General features: G+C 40.1%; 2 protein-coding genes and 1 long non-coding RNA gene across 4 annotated transcripts; 2 read left to right on the top strand and 1 right to left on the bottom strand.

Moving 5' to 3' along the window:
* Nucleotides 1-174: 174 nt before the first annotated feature.
* Nucleotides 175-7,286, top strand: LOC5512161 (ruvB-like 1). The gene is made up of 14 exons (XM_001632490.3): nucleotides 175-396; nucleotides 1,908-1,994; nucleotides 2,194-2,367; nucleotides 2,704-2,746; nucleotides 2,819-2,886; nucleotides 2,981-3,070; nucleotides 3,304-3,453; nucleotides 4,310-4,373; nucleotides 4,576-4,601; nucleotides 4,745-4,810; nucleotides 5,255-5,361; nucleotides 5,454-5,645; nucleotides 6,303-6,352; nucleotides 7,035-7,286. The coding sequence occupies exons 1-14, from the start codon at nucleotides 256-258 to the stop codon at nucleotides 7,142-7,144; spliced, it is 1,368 nt and encodes a 455-aa protein (XP_001632540.2). The 5' UTR covers nucleotides 175-255; the 3' UTR covers nucleotides 7,145-7,286.
* On the bottom strand, nucleotides 6,844-9,635 carry LOC125573091. The gene is made up of 2 exons (XR_007313955.1): nucleotides 9,506-9,635; nucleotides 6,844-7,664 (listed from the first exon to the last, which is right to left on the bottom strand). It is a non-coding gene; the product is annotated as an uncharacterized LOC125573091 (long non-coding RNA).
* LOC5512159 lies at nucleotides 8,400-23,497 on the top strand. 2 transcript variants are annotated; one of them, XM_001632488.3, is made up of 7 exons: nucleotides 8,400-8,699; nucleotides 18,606-18,883; nucleotides 19,037-19,375; nucleotides 20,701-21,312; nucleotides 21,637-22,385; nucleotides 22,509-22,831; nucleotides 22,938-23,497. In XM_001632488.3, the coding sequence occupies exons 1-7, from the start codon at nucleotides 8,505-8,507 to the stop codon at nucleotides 23,235-23,237; spliced, it is 2,796 nt and encodes a 931-aa protein (XP_001632538.3). In that variant the 5' UTR covers nucleotides 8,400-8,504; the 3' UTR covers nucleotides 23,238-23,497. The 2 variants fall into 2 exon arrangements, with proteins under 2 accessions (XP_001632538.3, XP_048589378.1); XM_048733421.1 differs by lacking the exon at nucleotides 8,400-8,699 and adding an exon at nucleotides 17,547-17,590.

The raw sequence follows: 23,497 nt of genomic DNA, 5'->3' as shown, positions 1-23,497 counted from the left end.
TAAAATGATAAATTGTTTATAATATGAGTTTGATTTACATTTTATTGTACACATGTTAACATGAGAACGCATTAATGCTCGTGTTGTAAGTTCTAGTTAGATACGGTGGGTTGCCTGTGTGGGTTTTACCGCCACAGCTATGAAAGAATGTAACTCTCACGAATCTTCCTATCGACCTTGCTGAGCGTCCAGGCCTTCTTGTCGTTTTCGCTTGTTTTACTAGTTGTCGAATTTTTTTTACAAATTTTACTCAAAATGAAGATAGAAGAAGTAAAGAGCACAACAAAAACACAAAGAATAGCAGCCCATAGTCACATTAAGGGTCTTGGGTTGGATGAAAATGGCTTCGCTCACCCTATGGCGTCTGGTTTAGTCGGCCAAGAAACAGCACGTGAGGTGAGATGGGATGTCTTGGTTACGGCTATTACAACATCTTTACGAGGAAAACAGATCTTCAATAGAGCCCATTTACTCGTTTTAGCAGGTTGTAATGAAATTATTGACAAAAATATCAAACTTCCAAAATATTTGGTATTCGAACGACAAGTTTGTGTGCTTATATAAATTTTTCAAGTGTTTGATAGTTTTTTATCATTTCGTTTAAAAATTATTTTGTAATTTGGCGTTATCTCGCGCCACTGTTCTGATGTAAATAAGCTTGTAAGGATTCACCTTCTTCAGTCTGCCCTGATGAAGTCTTATTAAAGACGAAAATTTGGCAGAGTCGAATTCCAGTTTTTGGTGTATGATATTGAGATTAGGATATTATCATTGTTTTCCTGTAATTACATGCTATTAGATAGTGGTTAGACCCCTCTACTCTCCTCTTCCCTCGATATTGTGATATTATCGGAGATTATCTTATTAGAATCTACAAGATGTCTATTTAGATACCCTTCTTCCCTCTGCTGGACCCTTGATATTGCGATATTATCAGAGATTATTTTATTAGAATCTACTAGATGTCTATTTAGATCCTCTCCTTCCATCTGCTTTACCCCTCGATATTGTGATATTATCTGAGATTATCTTATTGGAATCTACTAGATGCCTATTTAGATATTTCCCTTACCTATGCTGGACCCCTCGATATTGCGATATTATAGGAGATTATCTTATTATTATCTACTAGATGTCTATTTAGATACCCTTCCCTCTGCTGGACCCTCGATATTGTGATATTATCGGAGTTTATCTTATTATCATCTACTATATGTCTATTTAGATACCCTCCTTTCCTCTGCTGGACCCCTCGATATTGTGATATTATCAGAGGTTATTTTATTAGAATCTACTAGATGTCTATTTAGATTCCCTCCTTCCATCTGCTTTACCCCTCGATATTGTGATATTATCTGAGATTATATTATTAGAACAAGTCTTTATGTGATATTAGCTGATATTATCAAGTCTTGAGATGCAATAATCAAGGTTCAACACAGCAGTTCTAAAGTTATAGTATCTAATATATATCGGTAATTAGATGGACTTTCTATGTGTAAATCTTGTGATATTATCTGATATTATCAAGTCATGAGATGCAATAATCTAGGTTCAATATGGCAGTTCTAAGGGTATAAGATCGGATATATATCAGAAATTAGATTTGTGAGCTTTTTTATAATATTGACTAAATATCTGATACTAGAACCCTGTGAAGAAATATCTGATTTATATCCGATTTTAGATGAGTGATAAATATCGTATAAATATCAGAGTGCCAGACAAGGTGGACATGGCTCCTTTATGTTTTTATCTGGGCCTGTTAAGAGATACAATATAAAATCCATCTATAACCATAGGTGAAAGACTATTTGTATTAGTAGTTAGAATGAAAATAGATGGTTTTTCTGGATGAATTTGGATTTTAGAAGGCTCCTCTAAACCAGTGAAACAATTTTCTCCAGGGCTCAGGCGTGATTGTCGACTTGATTCGATCCAAGAAGATGGCTGGAAGAGCGGTGTTACTGGCTGGGCCACCAGGTACTGGAAAGGTATGACTTCAGCACTTTCTTGTTTTTAGCAAAATTAATAGTTCAATTGTTTGATGGTCACAAAGAACTGAAATCAATGTCTAAATTTACTGTATATTTCCATGCACCCATGTGATTTGAGTGCAAAGATGTATGGTGTCACAGATAAATACGTGGGATGCTCCATCTTAACATCTGGAATCTTTTGTTTGCTTTGCAGACTGCATTAGCACTTGCCATTGCTCAGGAGCTGGGCCCTAAGGTCCCCTTCTGTCCAATGGTTGGCAGTGAAGTTTACTCAACAGAAGTGAAAAAGACAGAAGTGCTCATGGAGAACTTTAGGAGAGCAATTGGTCTGCGTATTAAGGAGACAAAAGAAGTGTATGAGGGTGAAGTAAGTGCACCTGTGATTAATATTGGTTCATTAGTGGGTCATACATCTTCATAAAGCCCGCTCAGAAACAACAAAACACTTTGCAATAAAAAATGTATAATACAGTAGATATCACACTGTCCTTGTTTTGGTCAATAACTCATGGAGCCTTGCTTTTGGCGAAAAAACAATGTGAAAATATTTGGGTCCTTAAGTTTTCTTAATGCCCATACACTTGGTCAATAAAAGTTATTTTAATTATCGAGTGTAAGTAATGTTCATGGTGGGTAAAGTTTTGGGAGAGACTATATGCAAGCTGCCATAATCCAAAGATTCTAATGTCACCCATTTTTTCAGGTCACAGAGCTAACACCCTGCGAAACAGAAAACCCAATGGGAGGTAAAGGGAACTTTGATGTATTTGTTTTTCTCTTTTTTTTGTCAAGCTTAGATTGTTGCTTTTAATGTCCAGGGTATGGCAAGACAGTGAGCCATGTTGTGATTGGTCTTAAAACAGCAAAAGGAACAAAGCAACTGAAGGTAACTGAGCTTGGTCACATCCTTGGATGTTAAACAGCGCATTATTGGAATATTGCACAATAATACATGCATTTTCTTGTGCTGTTATCAATAGCTTGACCCCTCCATCTATGAAAGTCTTCAAAAAGAAAAGGTTGAGGCCGGAGATGTTATTTATATTGAAGCAAACAGTGGAGCAGTCAAGGTGAGATATTTGTAAATCTGTCTCCATACAGTAGCCCTTGCAGTTATCAGCAAGCAACGACAAACAATATGCTAAATGCAATATTATATAATTGTGTCATTGAAGTTTAGCTTTGCCCTGGAATTTGTAAATTGCACTTAAATGATCCTGAAAATTCCCTGTAAAACTAAATTTCACCCCAAACAGAACTTGTTCTTATTCCTTTACTTTGCATTTCATGCCTGTGATTACAGCGTCAAGGTCGATCTGACACATTCGCTACAGAGTTTGACCTGGAGGCGGAGGAATACGTGCCTCTACCAAAGGGAGATGTCCATAAAAAGAAAGAAATTGTTCAAGATGTCACCTTACATGATCTTGACATTGCCAATGCAAGACCTCAGGTACACTTTTTTATTTTTAAATTGAATGGTCAGGCCCATAGCTAGTGAGATTCAGAAGAACCTTCCCTAAACAGAACAAATCACTCTAATGAATGTATCAGCACAAGCTACATAGGATAAATTGCCCTGTGGAAAAGGGCCTCCATTCAAAATATGGACCTGATGGTACTTACAATAAGAGACCGGACCATTTACTGAGAAGACATGTTGAGAACCAGGCTTTGACAGTAATACAGCTCTCTTTCAATTGTATTGCTTGATTCAGTTGAGTTTCTATAAAGCAGCACAGCCAGCTGTTGACAGTTATAGGATAAACTCAAGTGTTCTACAGATGTGATGTTTTTGATACCATAAAACTAATACACTTTTGGTGGTAAAAGTGGTTGTATTTTGAATTCAATGTATACTCCCAATGAGGCCATTATTTCAAGAGGAATCATTAACATGAATGATTTATTGGAATTTCAATTTGAAACTTATTAATGAAATAAGCAAACCATGTTCTACCAAAACACGCTCTTTAGTGGCTTTCCTCTTGTAGGGTGGACAGGATATCTTGTCATGTTCTACCAAAACATGCTCTTTAGTGGCTTTCCTCTTGTAGGGTGGACAGGATATCTTGTCATGTTCTACCAAAACACGCTCTTTAGTGGCTTTCCTCTTGTAGGGTGGACAGGATATCTTGTCATGTTCTACCAAAACACGCTGTTTAGTGGCTTTCCTCTTGTAGGGTGGACAGGATATCTTGTCATGTTCTACCAAAACACGCTCTTTAGTGGCTTTCCTCTTGTAGGGTGGACAGGATATCTTGTCATGTTCTACCAAAACACGCTCTTTAGTGGCTTTCCTCTTGTAGGGTGGACAGGATATCTTATCCATGATGGGGCAACTAATGAAGCCAAAGAAGACAGAAATTACAGGTACACATTTCTGGGCAGGGCTGAGCAAGTCTCTCCCTTATTTAAAGACATGACGAAGAACAACCCCCCCCCTGTTTTTTAATCTTGTTACTGCTGCCCCTGTACAAGAAGTTTTTTTCATGTAAATTTTAATTATACAAAAGCATAATTAATAAAATTTAATAAATACCTGCTGTAACTCAATTTACTTTTGCCATTGCAGATAAACTTCGAAAAGAGATAAATAAGGTTTGTTGTCTTACAATACTTTAAACACTGAAATGAATTAACATATTGTTATGCAGGTCTATGGAGTATTTAAATTTTTTTCCTCATTTCCAGCCCTGTTATTTTGTTATATTTTTCCTTATTATTATTTCTTTCTATTACAGGTTGTGAATAAGTACATTGACCAGGGCGTGGCAGAGCTTGTTCCTGGGGTGCTGTTTGTTGATGAGGTATGTGCAATGTAATGTAAGCCTTGTCTGAGAACACCTTTTTGTCAGGACAATATTAGGGATGCTTGATTGCTTTTATCAATAAAATACTATCTTCCTGTTTTCATCCAATAACAATAAATGTCCATGAAATTAGTTGAATTGGTTTACTTCAATCAATTTCTGGGTTAGAGTAAATGTTCAACTTATTTTAACCTTACTGTCTTTTAAGATTTAAATATCAATTTCCATTGATTTGTGCAAGTTAGCTTATTGCCCCTAACCCTGTTGTGTCCAGAAGTTGATAAGGGATCACTATATTTTCGACATGAAAACAAATAACATATGCCTAGTTCATCATTGAGAGATTTTTAGCATTTTTCAGGCTTTTTGTCTGGAAAGGGTTGAATACCACTGTTACAGTTTTACCTCAGTTGTCATTTTGAAGTATCTTGTATTGTATAGGTGCACATGCTTGACATAGAGTGCTTCACCTACCTCCATCGTGCCTTGGAGTCAACCATCTCCCCTATTGTTATCTTTGCTACAAACCGCGGTAACTGTACAATTAGGTAAGTGAACCTATATTTTGAGATGGGGGTTAAAGACCTTTGAGCAACCGCATTTGGATATGTTGTTGTTAATGTGGTATTTTTTATTACAGGGGTACAGAGATATCAGCACCCCATGGCATACCCCTGGATCTACTTGACAGGGTAATGATTGTGCGCACGCTGCCCTACTCACAAGACGAGATGATGCAGATCACAAAAATACGTGCACAGATAGAGGGGATCCAGGTTGATGACGAGTCGCTTGAGCTCCTTGGTGAAACAGGAACCAAGACCACTCTCAGGTACCTGTCACTGTGGAGCTCTCAGGAAACCAGAGAATTGTGGTGGGACTACTCTATTGCAATAACATAAGCTCTAAGAAATTTTCCTGCAGTAAACCTACAGTATTTGTGGAACTGTCAATCATTGCTACTACAAACACCCCAGCCTCTAAATACTACTCTTAAATACTATGGAAACCCTCTGCCTCTAGTGTTTGTAATAAGTCAACCCTAAATACTACGAAAAACCCTATGGTCAAATACAAAGTTGATTACAATGTTTTATCCCACTAGAAGACTCACACCCCTAAAAGGTAGGGAGTTTAAATCCCCTTAAAACCCGCGTGCCGCCGCTATACACATGCTGTGTTTATGGGTTTATTGCTAGATCAGGGCGTAGTGTGCAGGATAGAAAAGCTCGTGTTAGGGAAAACCCTTGCACTGTGCCGCTATACACATGCTGTGTTTATGGGTTTATTGCTAGATCAGGGCGAGGTGAGCAGGATAGAAAAGCTCGTGTTAGGGAAGACCCTTGCACTGTGCCGCCATACACATGCTGTGTTTATGGGTTTATTGCTAGATCAGGGCGAGGTGAGCAGGATAGAAAAGCTCGTGTTAGGGAACACCCTTGCACTCTACAGATTTGGCACAGTTCGAGTCTAATCATTTTTTCTTTAGATATGCCGTACAGCTTCTTACACCTGCAAATCTACTTGCCCGCATAAACGGTAAGTCTTTATTTGGACATGAACATTTGTACCAAGGCTTGTATTATCCAAGAGCCATATTAAATGTTGGCTCTAAGGCTTAATTCAGACGCATTATACAAGAGCCATATTTAATACAGACTCTATTCCAAGCCGACTTTGGGCGTTGCGGTCTTACGATCCTTGGTAATCGAGCCTGTATTTAATGCAAATGAAGATTACATGATAGACTTGGTTCAAGCTTTTGAGCTTATCCTATCTATCTCCCCCCCCCCCCCCTCCCCTAGCCGAGATGTGAGTCCACTTTCCGCAAATGATCATGACGATGCCAAAGAAGCGGTAAGAAAAAAAAAATACCTGAAAATCTAGCGTGGCGCCAAATTTTCAAAATCTTTGGTCAAGCAAAAAAAAAAGATAATAATATGTCAGTGTTTTGATAAAACAATGTGCAATAGGGAGGAACCAATGCCTAGTAGAGTTGACCCAATGTGAAATAGGAATACCAATTAGCGTAACTTAATAGTTATATTTTTAATCAATTGAAAGCCTTACAAGAATTTTGATGAGATAAGTTTGTCCGAAGAAACCGAAACAGGCGTGATCTATGACTCCAACTTAGAGGAACGAACTTTTCGAGCGAGTACCCTACCCTGTATCCGCTGACACTTGTACGATTACTAATTATTTTTGTTGTTGTGCAAAGGCCGTGACACTATTAATAAGGGCGACGTCGAGGAGATCAACGAGTTGTTTTACGATGCCAAATCCTCAGCCAAACTCCTAGCCGAACAAGCTGACAAATACATGAAGTAAACCCCACCGATCGCGGGGAGACCCCCTCAAATCAAGAGAGGGACACTCTCTACGGGACGTCTGAAAAACAGTGTCGAACACCTGAATGAACTTTGTATTGATAGTGCATGTGTGTATGTAAATAAAGCATAAGTCCATCGTTTCTCTTGTGCTTTTTCACCTTCACGTATCCAGTCGCCCCCGGTGCATAACCACAGGGAACCCACCTCTACAAATTCGATCACCGGGATGTTTCACCACCACTTTATGCTCGCATATTTAATGAACCTACAGTAATCAAATCACATTTGGTCAATACCGCCTCACATTGCTGGCAGTGTGCGGTTATGCCACAGGGAGCTCACCTCTACATTTTGAATAAAGTTAGAGTTGTTTTTTTAGCTTTGCGCTGTTGATTATTTTTGGTGCGTTTGTATCTCTTGTGTCTACTTTTTCGGCGCCCGGTGCTTTCTGGCGCTCTCATTGGTTATCAGTTTAACGGCCGTCTCAACTGCGAAGTGGCTTCCGTGTCACGGCATACCTAGTAAAAAGAGACAAGGGATGAAACTCTCGCTAAAGTTTCTGCCGCTAGCGTCTTGAGCAGAGGTGGACGGAAGTGAGATGAGCGGAAGTGGTTTAAAGAGTGAAGTCACCTTTCAAAAACTCAACGGCAATAGAACCGGGAATAAAATCTTTGAAAATGGCTTCGGCATTCGACATCGTCAGCTGGGAAATAACAGTTTTGACTGTTGATAATATTATTTCTTCACATTTTCCTCATACGCGGATTGATCGAGTAAGCGATTTTACAAAAAGATGCCGAGAACAGTTGTTAAAAATCACTTCGTAAAATGCTTGTTGATCTCTAAATACTATTTGTTTTCCAATGATGCATGTTCCCAAAACATTCCCTAATGTTTTTAGCATTGGTAGCGGCTTTCTGGAGCGCAGAATTCTATAAATCAATAGATTATATTTCGCTGCTCGGTTATTCGAGATGTCGAGGAACTCGACTTTGGGAAATTTATCGAAATCCGACACACAATCTTTCTTTTTTAATGTGTAGGGGTCGATCCCTTGACACAATAAAACTTTTTTCGGGTATCGATCCTTCACATTTGGCTCTAGGCTTTCAGCGTACTCGGAGAAAAAAAAAGCGTGTGCTTGCACAACGGCGGCCATGTTGGTTTGTTTGATCACCACTTCATAAACCGGAAGTTAACGCACAAAAGAAAGTCACGTGACTGAATACAAGCGTACGCATACCACCGGTCCGGTTCTAACAGACCGTAAATGAAAACAATCGACTAACAAAAGGTTGAAAGTGATTGGCTGAAAATGTGTTGTTGTACAATTCCAGCGTTTAATAGGCTCGTTCTTCATGCGTGCTTTTTCAGTCTCGCAGACATTCACAGGACTCACATCTAGAACTCACATCAGTTTTTTAAGCTCACTTAATCCAGTTGCTAATATGTCCAAATTCGTAGCTACTTCTAACGGCCTCCAAAAAAGCAATGCGAAACTAGCAAAAGAGATCACTTTTTACCATCTTGATGAAGACTGCAACGAGAACCAGGTAAGTCGTCTGTTCTTTAATCTCCCATAAAAATGCAAAAAAAAAAAATAATAATAAATCCTAGGCGCACTAATAAAAGTACGAAGCATCAGTTACCCGCGCATTAAAGCCATGTTACCCGATGGGATGGTACTCCGCACTTACCGGGCCGAAAATTACTTAGTTGTTGTGTTATTCCTAGTATTTTAAGTCATAGCATATTATGAGAATTGATATTGCATTGATATTAATATATGATGAGAGTTTTTCGGTCACAAATTGTTGTATCGGAAAATTTTCGAACGATGTTATGCAATGCAGGTGGGTCTAGAATCAACGGACCGAAAATGGTCCCAGCCTCCATGCGGGATCAGGATTCAGTCACGTTCGTCCGACCTATATATCATGTGACGTCTCACATCTGCTACGAAAACTTAGGCTTCTTTGAAGTTAGTATAAGAAGATTAATTGAAGTAGCAATGTAAGAAGCAGGAATAATTATTAATGTAGGATCGTGAAACCAAAAGAAGGTTGTATTGAGAGCCTTATAATGTTTTCATACTAGAGGCTCGATTACCATGCAGAAATTTCCTATGAGTTTTGTCGGTAGCAAATGTATAAGGTAAAATATTAATTTTATAACAAATGTCTTTTAAAATAGATTATTCAACGTTACATATAGGTCCTTTCGACATAGCATAACGGTTGGAAACTACGCTTAAGCAATGTTTGAAGCGAGCAAATGACAAAGAAATTTAGACTTAGATATTCCCAAGGGGGTAGAAAGATGGTGAAGTGCTTTAGTGCTGACATTGTTATTTGAATACCTGTGCTAAGTTGCGTTGAAACTGTTAAAAGTCACGACATAACGGAATGGTTATGCAACAAAGCCACTAGGACAGAATCGTCTGCTCCAAGCCTCAAGCCAAACCACAATTTGTTATATGTAAATTAACTTGTCAACGTATTGAATTATCTCTTTTGTTCTGATTGAAAAGCTATTCAGTCAACACTTTCTTATTAATTAGTTGATGGCTTACAATGATTATATATTCATGCATCCTTTTTTGATAAGATATAATTTCTTTAAAGGCTTTAACTACGTCTATTCAATAGGCGTGAAAAATTAAAGGAACACTTCCACTCTTGTTTAACAGATTATGTAACAAAACAGTGTAAAATATTCCTTTTTACTTTGACCAAGTGTAGAAAATATAAAGGAACCCATTATCCGCGGAAGGGGTGGGGGGTGGGGGTGGGGGAGGCGCCACACCCCCCACTTTTCTGAGCGTTTCTTTATATATTAACGTCTTTTATACCAACGGGTTTCAAGCGGTGCAACCGACAACAAATTGGATATGGAACCACCACCCACCCCTCCCGCCTAAACTGCCAACCACCCCTCCCCCTAAAACTACCAACCACCCGTCCCCCTGGAACCACTACCAGCCCCTCCCCCCAATCCCCCCCCCCCCCCCCCCCATTATGAGACCACTCTGCCGCCCCTGATCCGTGAAGTGAAGTGCGGACGGCGCATCAATGTGTGTATGCTAGTGTGCTTCTAAAGTTCACATTTATGTATACATACTCGCAAGGATAGTTTGGCTATCCGACGGAGTTTTAGACTAGCAAAGGTCGCATGCGTGATCCGCACAATTGGCATCACGCTAGCCCGGTCGCAGCTCTAGATCCCACATGGATCTGAGCTGTGGTTTAAAGCACTTCGTTCGAGTCGAAGTCGCCCTGCAGTTTTTTTGCCGATGAAGTTTAACTGAGGCAAACCGGCTATGCCATGCATACATACATACATACATACATAAACTTTATTTAAGTGTCAAAAGTGTTTAGCTAAAAAAAGCTAATTGTGGACACTATGACGAGTCCTAATAAGGACGAAACAGCTGTCAATGGTTGCCGAACTGCACGGGTAATAGACTGTGCTAGCGTCCCGTCTTGACCCGACTGGTGCCAATGTGTGTATGCTAGTGTGCTTCTAAAGTTCGTCTTTGTCTTTATTGTCTTTATCTGAAGATCACCCGTATCGTTCTATACTCCGCAAGCATGATTTTACAGTTTTTAGATTTCCAAAACTACGCTACAAAAATGCAAATAGCTTAAGTGTATTTAGCCTGTAATATCTATAGCTAGTGGACATAACTTATTCTACTTTATTTTCGCAGGATTTAAATTTCGCGAAAAGAAAAGTTCGCGGATATTTTTTTAAAAAAATCAGGAGCTTAAGCACGCGCAAGAATTAAGCAGAAAACGGGGAACACCAGTGCGGAACATTACCATTTTTGGTATCAGATAGAGATGAGTATTACCATGCCCAGTCTCACGCGGACACGCCTCAACTCAGAGTAGGAAAACAAAATGGCGGTTCCATCGAATCGGGAAAATCATGTTGAACGCCACTTTTTAACTCTCTGCTGGCAGTCATTTAGTTTTAGCGGAGCCCCACAGGTATAGAAATGGTCTATAACTAGGCGACTGAGTTTTGTGGTCAATGACGTCATAAGCTGCCGGCCAGCCGCGATCTGCCTCGGCACAGGCCTCCAGAGCGCGCAAAACAATATGGCGGAGGTAGAGCTTCGTTTCCATCACCCAGGTTACCCTTGGTCGTGAGAGAACTGGGAACTAGTCTAGGCTCGGTTACGAACTTATCACACGAACGGCGGCGAGTTCCGAACCTTTTCCCGAACAATTCGCTGAACCAAAGACTGCCAAAAATACCAGTAACGTTCACATGAAGACATAAATCATCGCTAGAACAACCCATATGGATACGTTTTTCTAGGAGTGGTTTAATATTAACGGCACTAGCTTGATAGTCTTAGATTTACGAAAAAAGGCTGTCTGAGTTATGGAACCGAGCACATTGTTTACAGCAGGCCTCGTTTCCATAACTCATATTGACCTTCTCACTCACTTTTTCTGATACTTAGGGCTTGAAATGATAAAGGTTAGTCTATTTATCCAGGTCAGCTGAAACTGACCCACATCTCTAATTTAAAACTCAAAATTAATTCCAGTTTTTGTATACATGTCTTCAAGTTATATACAAAAGGGGTTAACTTAATGTACAGCTGCCTATAGTACAACCTAAATACCTCTAATACCTCTGTTGAAAAAAAAACTACAAACTTAAACTACAAACCCCAATAAATACCAATAATTTTATTAAAACTTAATTCTAAGCAAATTGAGGTAGTGTGCTTTTTTGCTGTCTTGAAAATTACAATATGGATAACATATCATGTCTCATCAAAGCTTTTTTTGTTCGCGCATTCTGAGACCCTAAAAAATAATGCAGCTCTGAAAAAATGTAGTTTGCTTAAAGCCCTAAATAATACCAACTGCATATTTACCTGTGATAACAGTTTTATTAGATGACCCACAGGGGTTTCTGAAAAAAAAATGTGGCAACATTTTATTGCTATTTTTCTCAAATTCTTTGTTCTTTTGTTTGTAAAGTGAAGGTTGATGAAGGGGCATATGTATATACCTGTATCAAAAAGACACTCATCCTTATGATTTAGTTATTAACATTGTCCTGCAGCAAAAACATGCAGCTTTATCATAATATCATGTTCTCTATTACCCTGGCTCCAGAGCCAGAAGAAGCAAGAACCATAGCTGTTAGTCGTCTGATAATATTACAAGGTTTCCCACATGAAATTTACCTTAAGCTCATAATAATTAACCCTAAAACCAAAGTTAAATTTTCGGGATCCTGTTGTGTTATGTGTATCTTATAGTATAATTTTTTGTCTTAGCTAATAAAATTTCTAGAATCAGGACCGTAGCAGGGGGTGGGGATTTAAAATGATTAGTGCATTAGTAGAGCACTCTCTCATGGTTCCAAAATGCATATGGGGCGATACTATCCCTTGCATCTTGAGCACTGGGTATAGGCTTATTTCTGTTGTTTGGGAGCCGACAAACATAGTACAATTTTTCTGAGTGTATACCCTAGCAGGCCTGGATCTTAAGATTGCCATAGCTGGGAACTGACACATTTTGAGTTCTCTAGTCAAGCAACATAGTGCTGCCTACATACCTTGTTTAGTACTCCAGTTTCACTGGGTCATCCCCATTGCACAAGGATGTGGCGCTTGCGAGGGCAAACAAGCTACAATGTTAATTTACTGGTAAAACTAGAAAGACTACATACAAGCTGAAGAAAAACTAGATGGTAAGCATAGGCATGGTGTAGACACTTGGAACGTCAGTGCAACTAGTGATTCACATAGGCGTATAACATACTTTTTCAAACTTGGGTTGATTTATAGTGAAATCTTTACTGCCCATTTGGATCTGTACATTATACTGATGTAATGTTCTGGGCTTTTGTATGAAGTGTAATAAAAAAAATTGTAAGCATTTATTACTGTTAGTGCGCGACAAACAAGCCTTTATATTCTATGAACTCGTTACCGCATTAATAGTAACGGAACTCAATACCGCATCTTTAGTGACGGACAATAGATAGTATTTTTCGCTTGCACGTGGATATTTATTTGTTCAGTATATTTTGTTCAGTTGCTTAACATGCATGTCAGTTTTTGTGAGCTGCTAGTACGGACAGCAACGATTAAGTGGTTTGTAAATGAAGTAGCGCCGGGACTTTCGTCGACATGTAGGACCCCAAATTGTAAGTATAATGTACGAGTAGTTATCAGTTTATAAGTTAGATTTTAGTTGTAGTTTCTTTTAGAATTTTACCGCAATAAACGGAGAGACGACACATGGTATTTTTAAATACCGTTAAAACGGTCGGATTCTCGATATGGCGCGTCCACATATACTTATAAGATAGAATATCATAACAACAATAAAAAGACTTCCAAGAATGCAACGTTTAATGTGTTATACAATGTATATAATATACATATAGCTCGGGGGGGAATCCTATGTTTGGTAGCCTATGTTTGGGTATAGGGGTACGGCTGGGGGGTTTTGAAGCCTGACCCTGTTTAGGACAAAAATTCTGAAAAACCATACCCTGTCTAAGCCAACACCCTTGATTTTAGGACCCTGTTTAGGACAACACCCTTGATTTTAGGACCCTGTTAGCATGTGAGAGTAAGCAAGGCAATCAGATCGGCGGCAGAGTCAGCGGTTTAGCAAGCAACCAAATTAGTACCCTGTTTAGGGCAGCCTTGTTTAAAATTATGTACCCTGTTCAGGAAAAAGAGGCCTGAAATATATACCCTGTTCAGGTCAGAGAGGCCTCAAATGTATACCCTGTTTAGGACAGAGAGGTCAATAACCATACCCTGTCCAGCGGAACGTCCCTGTAGAGCCCATATAAGGGAGTACCTCCCCCCCGGGACATATAGCATGTAACATATAATATGCTCATTACAAATGGTTATCCCTGATGGAGAATCATATTAGCTATAGCTATGCATATTTTCAGTTCCATTGTGCTCTGGTTAGATCAACCTTTGTTCTAATACTGTCCTATACTAGAGGGGGTGGGGTGAATAGGTTCGCGGATCGGCGGATTCAGCCCCGAAATGCTCACGGATTACGGATTTTGATGATTATTTCAGCGGATTGGCGGATTTTGGAAATACGGCGGATTGCGGATCTGTTGACAATTTGGGCACGGATTTCGGATTTTCACTGCTTTGACGGTCGAATTTCGGATTTTAAATGAATTTCAATCGATGCTATTGTTTATCTGTCAAACCATGCGGGTCTAAAAATATCTGCGGATCCACGGATTTGCCCCGAAAATGTTGCGGATCGGCGGATTTACATACCCCTATTCAACCCCCCCCCCCCCCTATACTATCCTAGTGATATACATCAATCATCAAGTCTTCATGTGAACTTATTTAGTTGACTAGTCTCCATCATCCAACTTGTGGTTTTCCCTCCAGCCTTGTTATTATTGAAACTCTCACACCCATGCTCCTGAGGCAGGGTGGGGGATTAGACTTTGACCCTGTACAAAACTGAGAAAAGCCCCCAACCCCTAAAAAAACCCTAGTTTTTTTCCAAGTTAGCCTGTATAATGTGTGGTTAGTGACATTTAGGCTATTTAGGTTCATAAATAGTCTTTTGCTATTACAATGACTCATGGTAAAGTAATTGAGGTAGTAAGTTAATCATAAAAGCAAAAACAGGTCTCCTATATGATCCCTTAAGATCATATTTCAAACTATTTAGAAATCAATTTTCCTATTTCAACCTATTTCAAATTATAGGCTAAATAGATGCTTTTAAAAAATATTCTAATTTGATAATTTTAGGTTAACAGGTCCATTCTAGGTTCTTATATGTGGTTCTTAACTGTATAATAAAATAATGTACTCAGATTTTTTTCAAATATGTTGGAGTGCTTTTAATCCACCCTTAGCAAAGTTACATTCTACAGCACAAGAGAGAAGGTTAAAAAATATATTTTTCCAATATTTGAATTGCTTACTTTAAAACTTACACAAGAGAAAGAAAATGATAAAACCCTATCTTTACAAGTTAAGTAAAGTAATTTAAAGAAGTAAAGGGAATTGGGACAATACAGGCAGGGAATGAGTACTTTTACCTCAAATCCACTGTGATTTGCTGATATACTTATTAATGTATAGGAATTTGATAAGTAATTGTTTATTGTTTTTAATTTTGAAGATAATAAGATAGCACCCAGTTTTTTGTGAAGAACTTTAATTGATCCTCATTTTAAAATAAATATGACCTCCCTTCACACCTGAAAGTTTTTGTGGGTGGTGGAACATGATGCATAATGAATGTGCAGGGAAGGGGGGTTCTACACAAGTTTATGCTGAAAAGAGTCATGCTGGCTCCGCTTTTAGGCAGTGCCTAAATCTATATATCTGTTTAAGCAGGGATTTCACTGACTCAGTGCGTCATATATATCCTATTTGTGTTGTTTCTTATCGGCAAGAGACCTCATTTGCAGGGTTATTTTTACGACTTCACCGAATCGTACTGTAATGAACGCGGAAGGGTAAGCCACTGCTAGTAGGGTATAACATTGATCGCCAATTATTTAGTTGTATGTTTCATCGAGTCATACAACTGCACAGAATTTCCCTGGATTTATCTTGCTTTCACACTCGAAATGAAGACACTCCAAGAAGAAATTTTAGCTGGGATATACAGAATGGCAGCGAGTCTCATTAAAAAAATAAAGCTAAATCGTATACAGAATGGCCGCGAGTCACTGTTTATTGTATGCAATGAAAAGACACTACATGAAAGTACTATGTTTAAATGCTTATATTTGATCCTGGAATCAATAGATTTGCTTTGATCTGTGAATCTCAGGGATGGCAGTCATTATACATTGCTGCATTAGTTTGCTATTACTCGTTGTAAAAAAAGTCATTACCACAAATGCTCACATTATGGCTTTTTAAAAATGGATTCTAGAGGGGGCACTTGTTTGAGGGGCTATGTAATGTGCTTATTCAATGAGGGGTGTATGTATACCTAGGTGTTAGAACCATCCCCAAAGGACTTTATTGTATTCAGCTCTGTTTCATCATGATTCTTTTTATCAAACAAAGGAAGTTTTGTGACACAAATCGTGCACAATACACAGGTTCTAACACCAAGGCAGAGCCATTGAGGGGGTATTTCATTGTGTGTGCAGGCAAATGGAAAAAGGCATAGAGTGTAACATAGGGTGAGGAAAAGGCATGGTAAGGGCAAAGGGGTGGTGACTAAGGGTATGTCACATGGGGGGTGCTGACACAGGTTGTGAAGACGAAGTAAACTTGTACCAGGTTGGATAACTAGGCCTTGGGGATTATAGGAGAATGGGAGTGTAGTCATACCCTGGGTACCAGAGGCTCCAAGCTTCACTAGAGCAGATATCATATGGAAAATAGCTATTTTTTCATATTTGGTGATACTTCAGGCCCATTTTTCTTTCTCATCATTCTCTATTATATGTGCAAAGAGTCTTTTTTTTATAAAAAGGGAATTAAATTAATTTAATTTGATAGGCAAGTCTGAGTGCTTAAGCTCCCTTTTAAAACTTTAGTGATAGTAAGAATTTTTATGTTTGGGGTATAGAATTTAGGTTTGGGTATTTGTTTGGGAGGTAAGTTTCTATGCTTGATATATTTTATGTATAGAACTCAGATGTGGGTATTTTTTTTTGGGGGGGGGGAGCTTATTTGACCAAATGCTTATTTTAGCATATTATGCCCTTCTTTTTACCCCCTCTTGTACCAGGTTTGATTACTAGGCCTTGGAGATTCTAGGAGTATAGGGGTGCAGTCATAGATATCATACTGTATGGAAAATAAATATTTATATTTGGTGATACTTCAGGCCCATTTTTTATCTCAGTGCCTATTGCACAGAGTTTGTTTGTTGTCTTTTTTTTATCAAAATGGAATAAAATTGTTTTGATTTAATAAGCAAATCTAAGAGTTGAAGATTGTGTATGCTTGGGCTATAGAATTAAGGTTTGGGTATTTGTTTGGGAGGTGAGTTTCTATGATTGGTATATTTATGTATAGAACTCAGGTTTGGGTATTTTTGAGGATGAGCAGGGAAGGGGGGGGGGGGTAATTTATCAAAAAGTTCTTATTATTGCAAATGCTTATTTTAACATATTTTGCACCTCTATCATTAGATTTTAGAGGGAGGGACTGGTTTGAGTGGCTATGTAATGAGCTTACTCAATGAGGGCTATTTTATGGTGTGTGCAGACAATTGGGAAAAGGCACCACACCCTTAGGGTAGCATGCAACTTACTAGGTAAGTATATTCCACCGAAAGGTGTGACGGGTATCCCTTTGGTGGGCGGGGAGCTGTGGCCCGGAGGCCTGGCTCCTCGGGTGCGCTTGGTTAGGCGGTTACCAAGCTATCCGATACCTGACCCCAAACTTATCAGACGATTTAAATCAAAGGTTGAGAAATGCACGGTAAGGGGAGTTTTTATAAAAGGGATCGGAATAAATAAATTAAATTTGATAAGCAAATTTTTCTCCATAATGCTTCATCTATAGTATTTTTACGGGGCTGGCAAGTTTCAAGCTATTGTATGTTTTAGGAGTAGAACTCGGGTTTGGGTTACTTTTTTGGGGGGGATTAGGGGAGACTATTTATTCTTGGTGGAGTTTTGTTGTTGTGGTGTTCGAAGGGCAAGACATTTTGGCAAAGAATGAGAAGAAGTGAACCCCAGAGACAAGGGAAGGGTAAAATGCTTTTCGGCTTAATGTTTACACGGATTTTCATACCTATTCTTCGGCGATTTTTCCCTGTTGAAGTATAGACGTTGGGCCTTGACTAGCACTATCCTTCTCACAATTCAACCTCCGCTCTCCTCAACTTTCACCATACCTTGTAGGCACTCATTTCGGCTTGTGGTGAAGATTGTTTTAGTATTCCATGAACCTCATTTTTCCTAGTTTAATCCTGTCAAAGTTCTAAGCCGTAGATTTTGGTCCATCACACTCATATTCCTATTTTTCTAAACGTAAACATTACGAAGAGATTTTATGGCAGTCTTAAATAAAAGCGCTCAATTTGAAAAGCTTTTCCCAAACGATATTTTACTTTCGAACACAGGAATTCATCAATCAAATATCAAACTTGTTATAGATCAGGATATTTTGCTGTTTTGGTCACTTTTTGCGATGCGACGTCTCGATAACAAAACAAATTCCGCGCGGCCATTTTGAATATTTGCATTATAAGTAGGTAAATCGATATTACCAAAAATGGTAATGTGCTGCACTGCTCACTGTCCCCAATGTAGAGAGCCAGATTTTTATATCTCAAAGAAAAAAAAAACACAGCTGACTTGGCCTGGGTTTGAGCCCTGGTCCTCTTGCTTGATAGACGAAGCCCGTACCACTGAGCTATCGTGCCACTCCACTTCGCAAGTTACTTCTCCGCATGATGGATTAACAATGCACATTTTTCTTTAAATTACAGGAAACGATTCACTCAGCCATCAGATTGCTTGCCGAGGTTTCTTGGAATTTCATTGACGCCTCGCAAGTGAGTGCAGAAGAGGTAGCGATGAAGATCTTCAGGGAGCCGAGGATCAGTAGCCTCCTCATTAACGTGTCACGCCTAGCTGTCTTCTCAAAGGAGTTGGCCAAGTCTTTCAGAGGCGATCTTGACTCGCTTACTCTTATTAAACAGCTGAAGTATTTCTACAACCAACCAACTGTTGCCGTGATACAGCAGCTTAACGACCTCGTCGCCAAGTAAGTTCGCAGAAAAAGCCTCCGCAGGCGTCTCAAACCTTTAGGAACACGGGCTTTCTGTGACATCCAAATTCCACAGGAACCCCGAGCTGCCTCATTTCTTTTTTTTTTTTAAGTAAACCGTTTGCTTGAACATTACTCATGTTTTTACAGTGTCACTGATGATACTAAAAAACTTGCTGAATGGGACCACATCACTAAGCTGATTTCCGAAAGTCCTCTAGCGACCAAACCAGTTCGCCACGTCCTTCAGGACAATGGGCTGCCTGAATGTTACCAGACAAATGCCGATTACCTGGAAAAAGCGGACCCTCATGCCGTCTACCCGACCTCGATCTACCGCAGCTGTGAGGGTTACGTACTGGCTAAACCGGACGCGTCCCTGATCGAGAGCACGATGAGCACCACTCTGACGACCACCATCAAAATTGTGAATGATGTTCTCGACCCAGAGAATAAGGAGCTTAAGAATGCTTATAAGCCATTTGGCAGGTAAGGTCAACTTAGTAGCCGCCATTTATAAGCCATTTGGCAGATAAGGTCAACTTAGTAGCCGAAATTTATAAGCCATTTGGCAGGTAAGATCAACTTAGTAGCCGCCATTTATAAGCCTTTTGGCAGGTAAGGTCAACTAAGAAGCCGCCATTTATAAGCCATTTGGCAGGTAAGGTTAACTTAGTAGCCGCCATTTATAAGCCATTTGGCAGGTAAGGTCAACTTAGGAGCCGCCATTTATAAGCCATTTGGCAGGTAAGGTCAACTTAGGAGCCGCCATTTATAAGCCATTTGGCAGGTAAGGTCAACTTAGTAGCCGAAATTTATAAGCCATTTGGCAGGTAAGGTCAACTTAGTAGCCGCCATTTATAAGCCATTTGGCAGGTAAAGTCAACTTAGTAGCCGAAATTTATAAGCCATTTGGCAGGTAAGGTCAACTTAGGAGCCGAAATTTATAAGCCATTTGGCAGGTAAGGTCAACTTAGGAGCCGCCATTTATAAGCCATTTGGCAGGTAAGGTTAACTTAGTAGCCGCCATTTATAAGCCATTTGGCAGGTAAGGTCAACTTAGGAGCCGCCATTTATAAGCCATTTGGCAGGTAAGGTCAACTTAGTAGCCGCCATTTGGCAGGTAAGGTCAACTTAGGAGCCGCCATTTATATACCATTTGGCAGGTAAGGTCAACTTAGTAGCCGCCATTTGGCAGGTAAGGTCAACTTAGGAGCCGCCATTTATAAGCCATTTGGCAGGAAAGGTCAACTTAGTAGCTGTCTTTTATAAGCCATTTGGCAGGTAAGGTCAACTGAATAGCCGCCATTTATTAGCCATTTGGCAGGTAAGGTCAACTTAGTAGCCGCCATTTATAAGCCATTTGGCAGGTAAGGTCAACTTAGGAGCCGCCATTTATAAGCCATTTGGCAGGTAAAGTCAACTTAGGAGCCGCCATTTTGTAATCCTATCAAAATAGCAAGTGTGAGAAAACATCCATTTCCATCAGATGATTCGGGGAAGCTGATGTAGTATTTACGATAGGACTCGGTAGATAAAGCATACAATTGTAATTTTGGGTGGTTTATTTCATATATTTCTTCTCATAAACATAAATTCTCTTCCGATATCGGTTTTGAAGACAGCAATAACAGGACGTACAGCCTGTCATGACCAAGAAAGATTCACTTTACTAACGTTGAAATTTCTAAATGAAAAAAAAGAAAGAAAATAAAACCGGTAGATCCTATCTAAAAACGAGCCAGTTAACCAAAAATAATCCTCTATTTATCGCATGCCTATTTCGATTATACATTTTCTTTTCTTTAATGAAGATGTGTCGCAATTATTGATGACAAGGTCGACAAGCTGTATGGTGAACCCCTCAAACTCTACTTCGACACCCACAATATCAAGCTCTGGAAACTGGTCTTCCCAGGGAACGAGGTGGACAAAGACATATCCGCCGTAGAGAAGATGTTAGTTGAGCTGAAGAAGATCAAAGTCTCTCGAGATCAGCCTATACTAGTGATGGGTGGGGGTGTCATATCAGACATCGCTGGTTTCGCAGCAGCCCTGTACCATCGTAACACCCCTTACGTCATGCTGTGCACCAGCATTGTGTCCGGCATTGATGCTGGACCGTCCCCCCGGACATGCTGCGACGGGTTCGGCTTCAAGAACCTGTACGGCTCCTACCACCCGCCCGTCCTGACCCTGACGGACAGGAGCTTTTTCCGCACCCTCCACCATGGATGGATCAGACACGGGATAGCGGAGATCGTCAAGATGGCCGTGGTAAAGGACGAGGAGCTGTTTAACTTGCTAGAACAAGTCTCGTCCACTTTGGTGTGGACCAAGTTTGGTACTGAGATCGATGATGTGAGTGGAGACAAGGAAACGTTTGAAAACGTTTGTGACCTCATCATTGGGAAAGCTCTTGAAGGGTGAGAAACTTTATTGTGCTATTCATAATAGATCCTTCATGTGTAAAGGAAAAGTTGAATGTTCGTCAGTGGGTAAAGGAACTTTGAGGGTCCGTCTGTACTAGCCACTTTACCTATGTTGATGGGAGACAGGTGACGATTGCACGTTACACTCCGCTCGGAAAATAAAATAAGAATAAAAATATAATTCATTCATTTTTTTTAAAGCAGTATTGATCCGGTTTATAATCCTTGCGTACTTTAAAGCACCCAATTAAAGATTTGTTTCCTTTTTGCTATTTCTACTGCTTGTATATCTCGATGATAGATGGTATGTTGTAACAGGTACGTCCGGTCCGAATATGGTAACCTGTGGGAGACTCATCAATGTCGCCCACACGCCTACGGACACACGTGGAGCCCTGGGTACGAGCTGCCAGCTGGAATGCTTCACGGTCACGCTGTGGCGACAGGCATGGGCTTTGGAGCCTACCTTTCCTTCTGCAATGACTGGATTACCAAGCAGGAGCTTTACCGCATTCTTAACCTTCTTAGCGGCCTAGAGCTGTCCCTATGGCACCCCGTCATGTGTGATAATATGAAGATCTACAAGGCACAAGAGAAGATGATCGAGAAGAGAGGGGGGAACCTTGCCGCACCTATCCCAAAGGGCATTGGAAACTGTGGCTATCTGAACCACTTGCCGTTCGAGCTCCTTCAAAAGAGACTACGGGAATACAAAGAGATCTGCCAAGAGTTTCCAAGAAAGGGCTTGGGCATTGAAGCACATTGCAAAGATGTTGGCCTTGAAGATCCAGCTACGGTCGGAGGCGTGAATAAGGAGTTGCCAGAAGAGAATGTGGATGCAGTTTCAAATGGGGATGCTGTTCCAAATGGGGATGCAGTTCCGAATGGCTGCGAGAATGGTATCGAGAATGAGAACAAGAAAAGAAAAATCAATCTTTCTTATCAAGAGTGGATAGAAAAAGTGCAGAAAAAGCGCAACGAGGGAATCACTCGCAACGTTTCATTGAAGCAGGCCGAGGACACCCCTCACCCTCCCGAGTTTGAGCCAAATCAACTCTGCCGACCAGGTAACTGAACTGGGGTCACATTTTAGTTCTCCCCTCCCCCCCTCCCATTATTGCGGGTTTTTTTATAACCCTAAAATATTCATTTGATATTCGCCTTATTTTTTATTAAAACTTTCGTAACAGGCGTAGAAGACTATGCCGGCGATCTTTCCGAGCCCCCTAGTGCAGATATTCAGAAAATTGCCATAATAACGGAACAGCAGCAGATGTTCGTCCCATGCATGGTGGGACATCTAGAGTCTCAGTTCCTGAAGATGATGGCTCAGATCGCGAATGCCAAACGTGTTCTTGACGTGGGTACGTTTACTGGAATGTCTGCTATGGCGTTTGCCGAGGGAATCCCTCCAGATGGCCAGGTGGTGACTATCGAGTTCGACCAAACCATCGCCTCCACTGCTGACAAGCTCTTCCGTGATTCTGCGCAGGCGCATAAGCTTACCCTCAAGGTAAGTCAGTAAGATGTTTGCATCCAGCCAATCAGCCAAGTTCTGAGTGGTCTTGTCGGCTGTCCTTTAATGTACTAAGTTTTGATATCATTTACTCATTCCCCAGGTCGGTGATGCAGTAGACGTCATGACAGACTTGAAGTCCGCTCAAGAGAAATTCGACATTATCTTCCTAGACGCGGCAAAAGATCAGTACATCACGTACTACCATCTCGCGTTAAGCATGCTTACGCCAACAGGCTTCATTCTAGCTGATAATTCGCTCTGTGCCTTGCTGTACGACCCTGATGACTCGAGAAGACAGGCTCTTCACGATTTCAACCAACTGGTCAAAAACGACAAAAGAGTAGAGCAGTTAGCCCTTCCTTTCAGAGAGGGCGTGTCGATTATTCGACCAAAGAATTAGGTGGCTTTACAATTGCATTTACACTCCTTTGTTTGTTTGATACTAGTTTTGTAGGTATGAAAGATAGTGTAGTTATATAATATTGAGCGTATCAATTTTTTTCGGTTAATTGTAGGTATATAATACGTAGGTATGGTATTTCAATAATAGCATTGTTAAACATTTTAAGCATTTTATCAAGGTTAAGCTTTTCGTAAAGGGATTGGAAATGTTCTGTTTTGTTTTAGTTTGACCTGATTAAATGTTTCATATGGTTTTGT

Source organism: Nematostella vectensis, chromosome 10, assembly GCF_932526225.1.
Source record: "Nematostella vectensis chromosome 10, jaNemVect1.1, whole genome shotgun sequence".
NCBI classification, from domain to species: domain Eukaryota; kingdom Metazoa; phylum Cnidaria; class Anthozoa; order Actiniaria; family Edwardsiidae; genus Nematostella; species Nematostella vectensis.
Note: the sequence above shows the minus strand (reverse complement) of the source record. Positions and strands in the feature narration are given on the sequence as shown.

Excerpts from the sequence above, each read along its gene's own strand:
- LOC5512161 (XM_001632490.3), top strand. The coding sequence starts at position 256 with ATGAAGATAGAAGAAGTAAAGAGCACAACAAAAACACAAAGAATAGCA. Across the intron at positions 3,071-3,303 it reads CAAACAGTGGAGCAGTCAAG|CGTCAAGGTCGATCTGACAC; the intron begins GTGAGATATTTG and ends CTGTGATTACAG. Across the intron at positions 3,454-4,309 it reads TTGCCAATGCAAGACCTCAG|GGTGGACAGGATATCTTATC; the intron begins GTACACTTTTTT and ends TTCCTCTTGTAG.
- LOC5512159 (XM_001632488.3), top strand. The coding sequence starts at position 8,505 with ATGCGTGCTTTTTCAGTCTCGCAGACATTCACAGGACTCACATCTAGA. Across the intron at positions 8,700-18,605 it reads AAGACTGCAACGAGAACCAG|GAAACGATTCACTCAGCCAT; the intron begins GTAAGTCGTCTG and ends TTTAAATTACAG. Across the intron at positions 21,313-21,636 it reads ATTGGGAAAGCTCTTGAAGG|GTACGTCCGGTCCGAATATG; the intron begins GTGAGAAACTTT and ends ATGTTGTAACAG.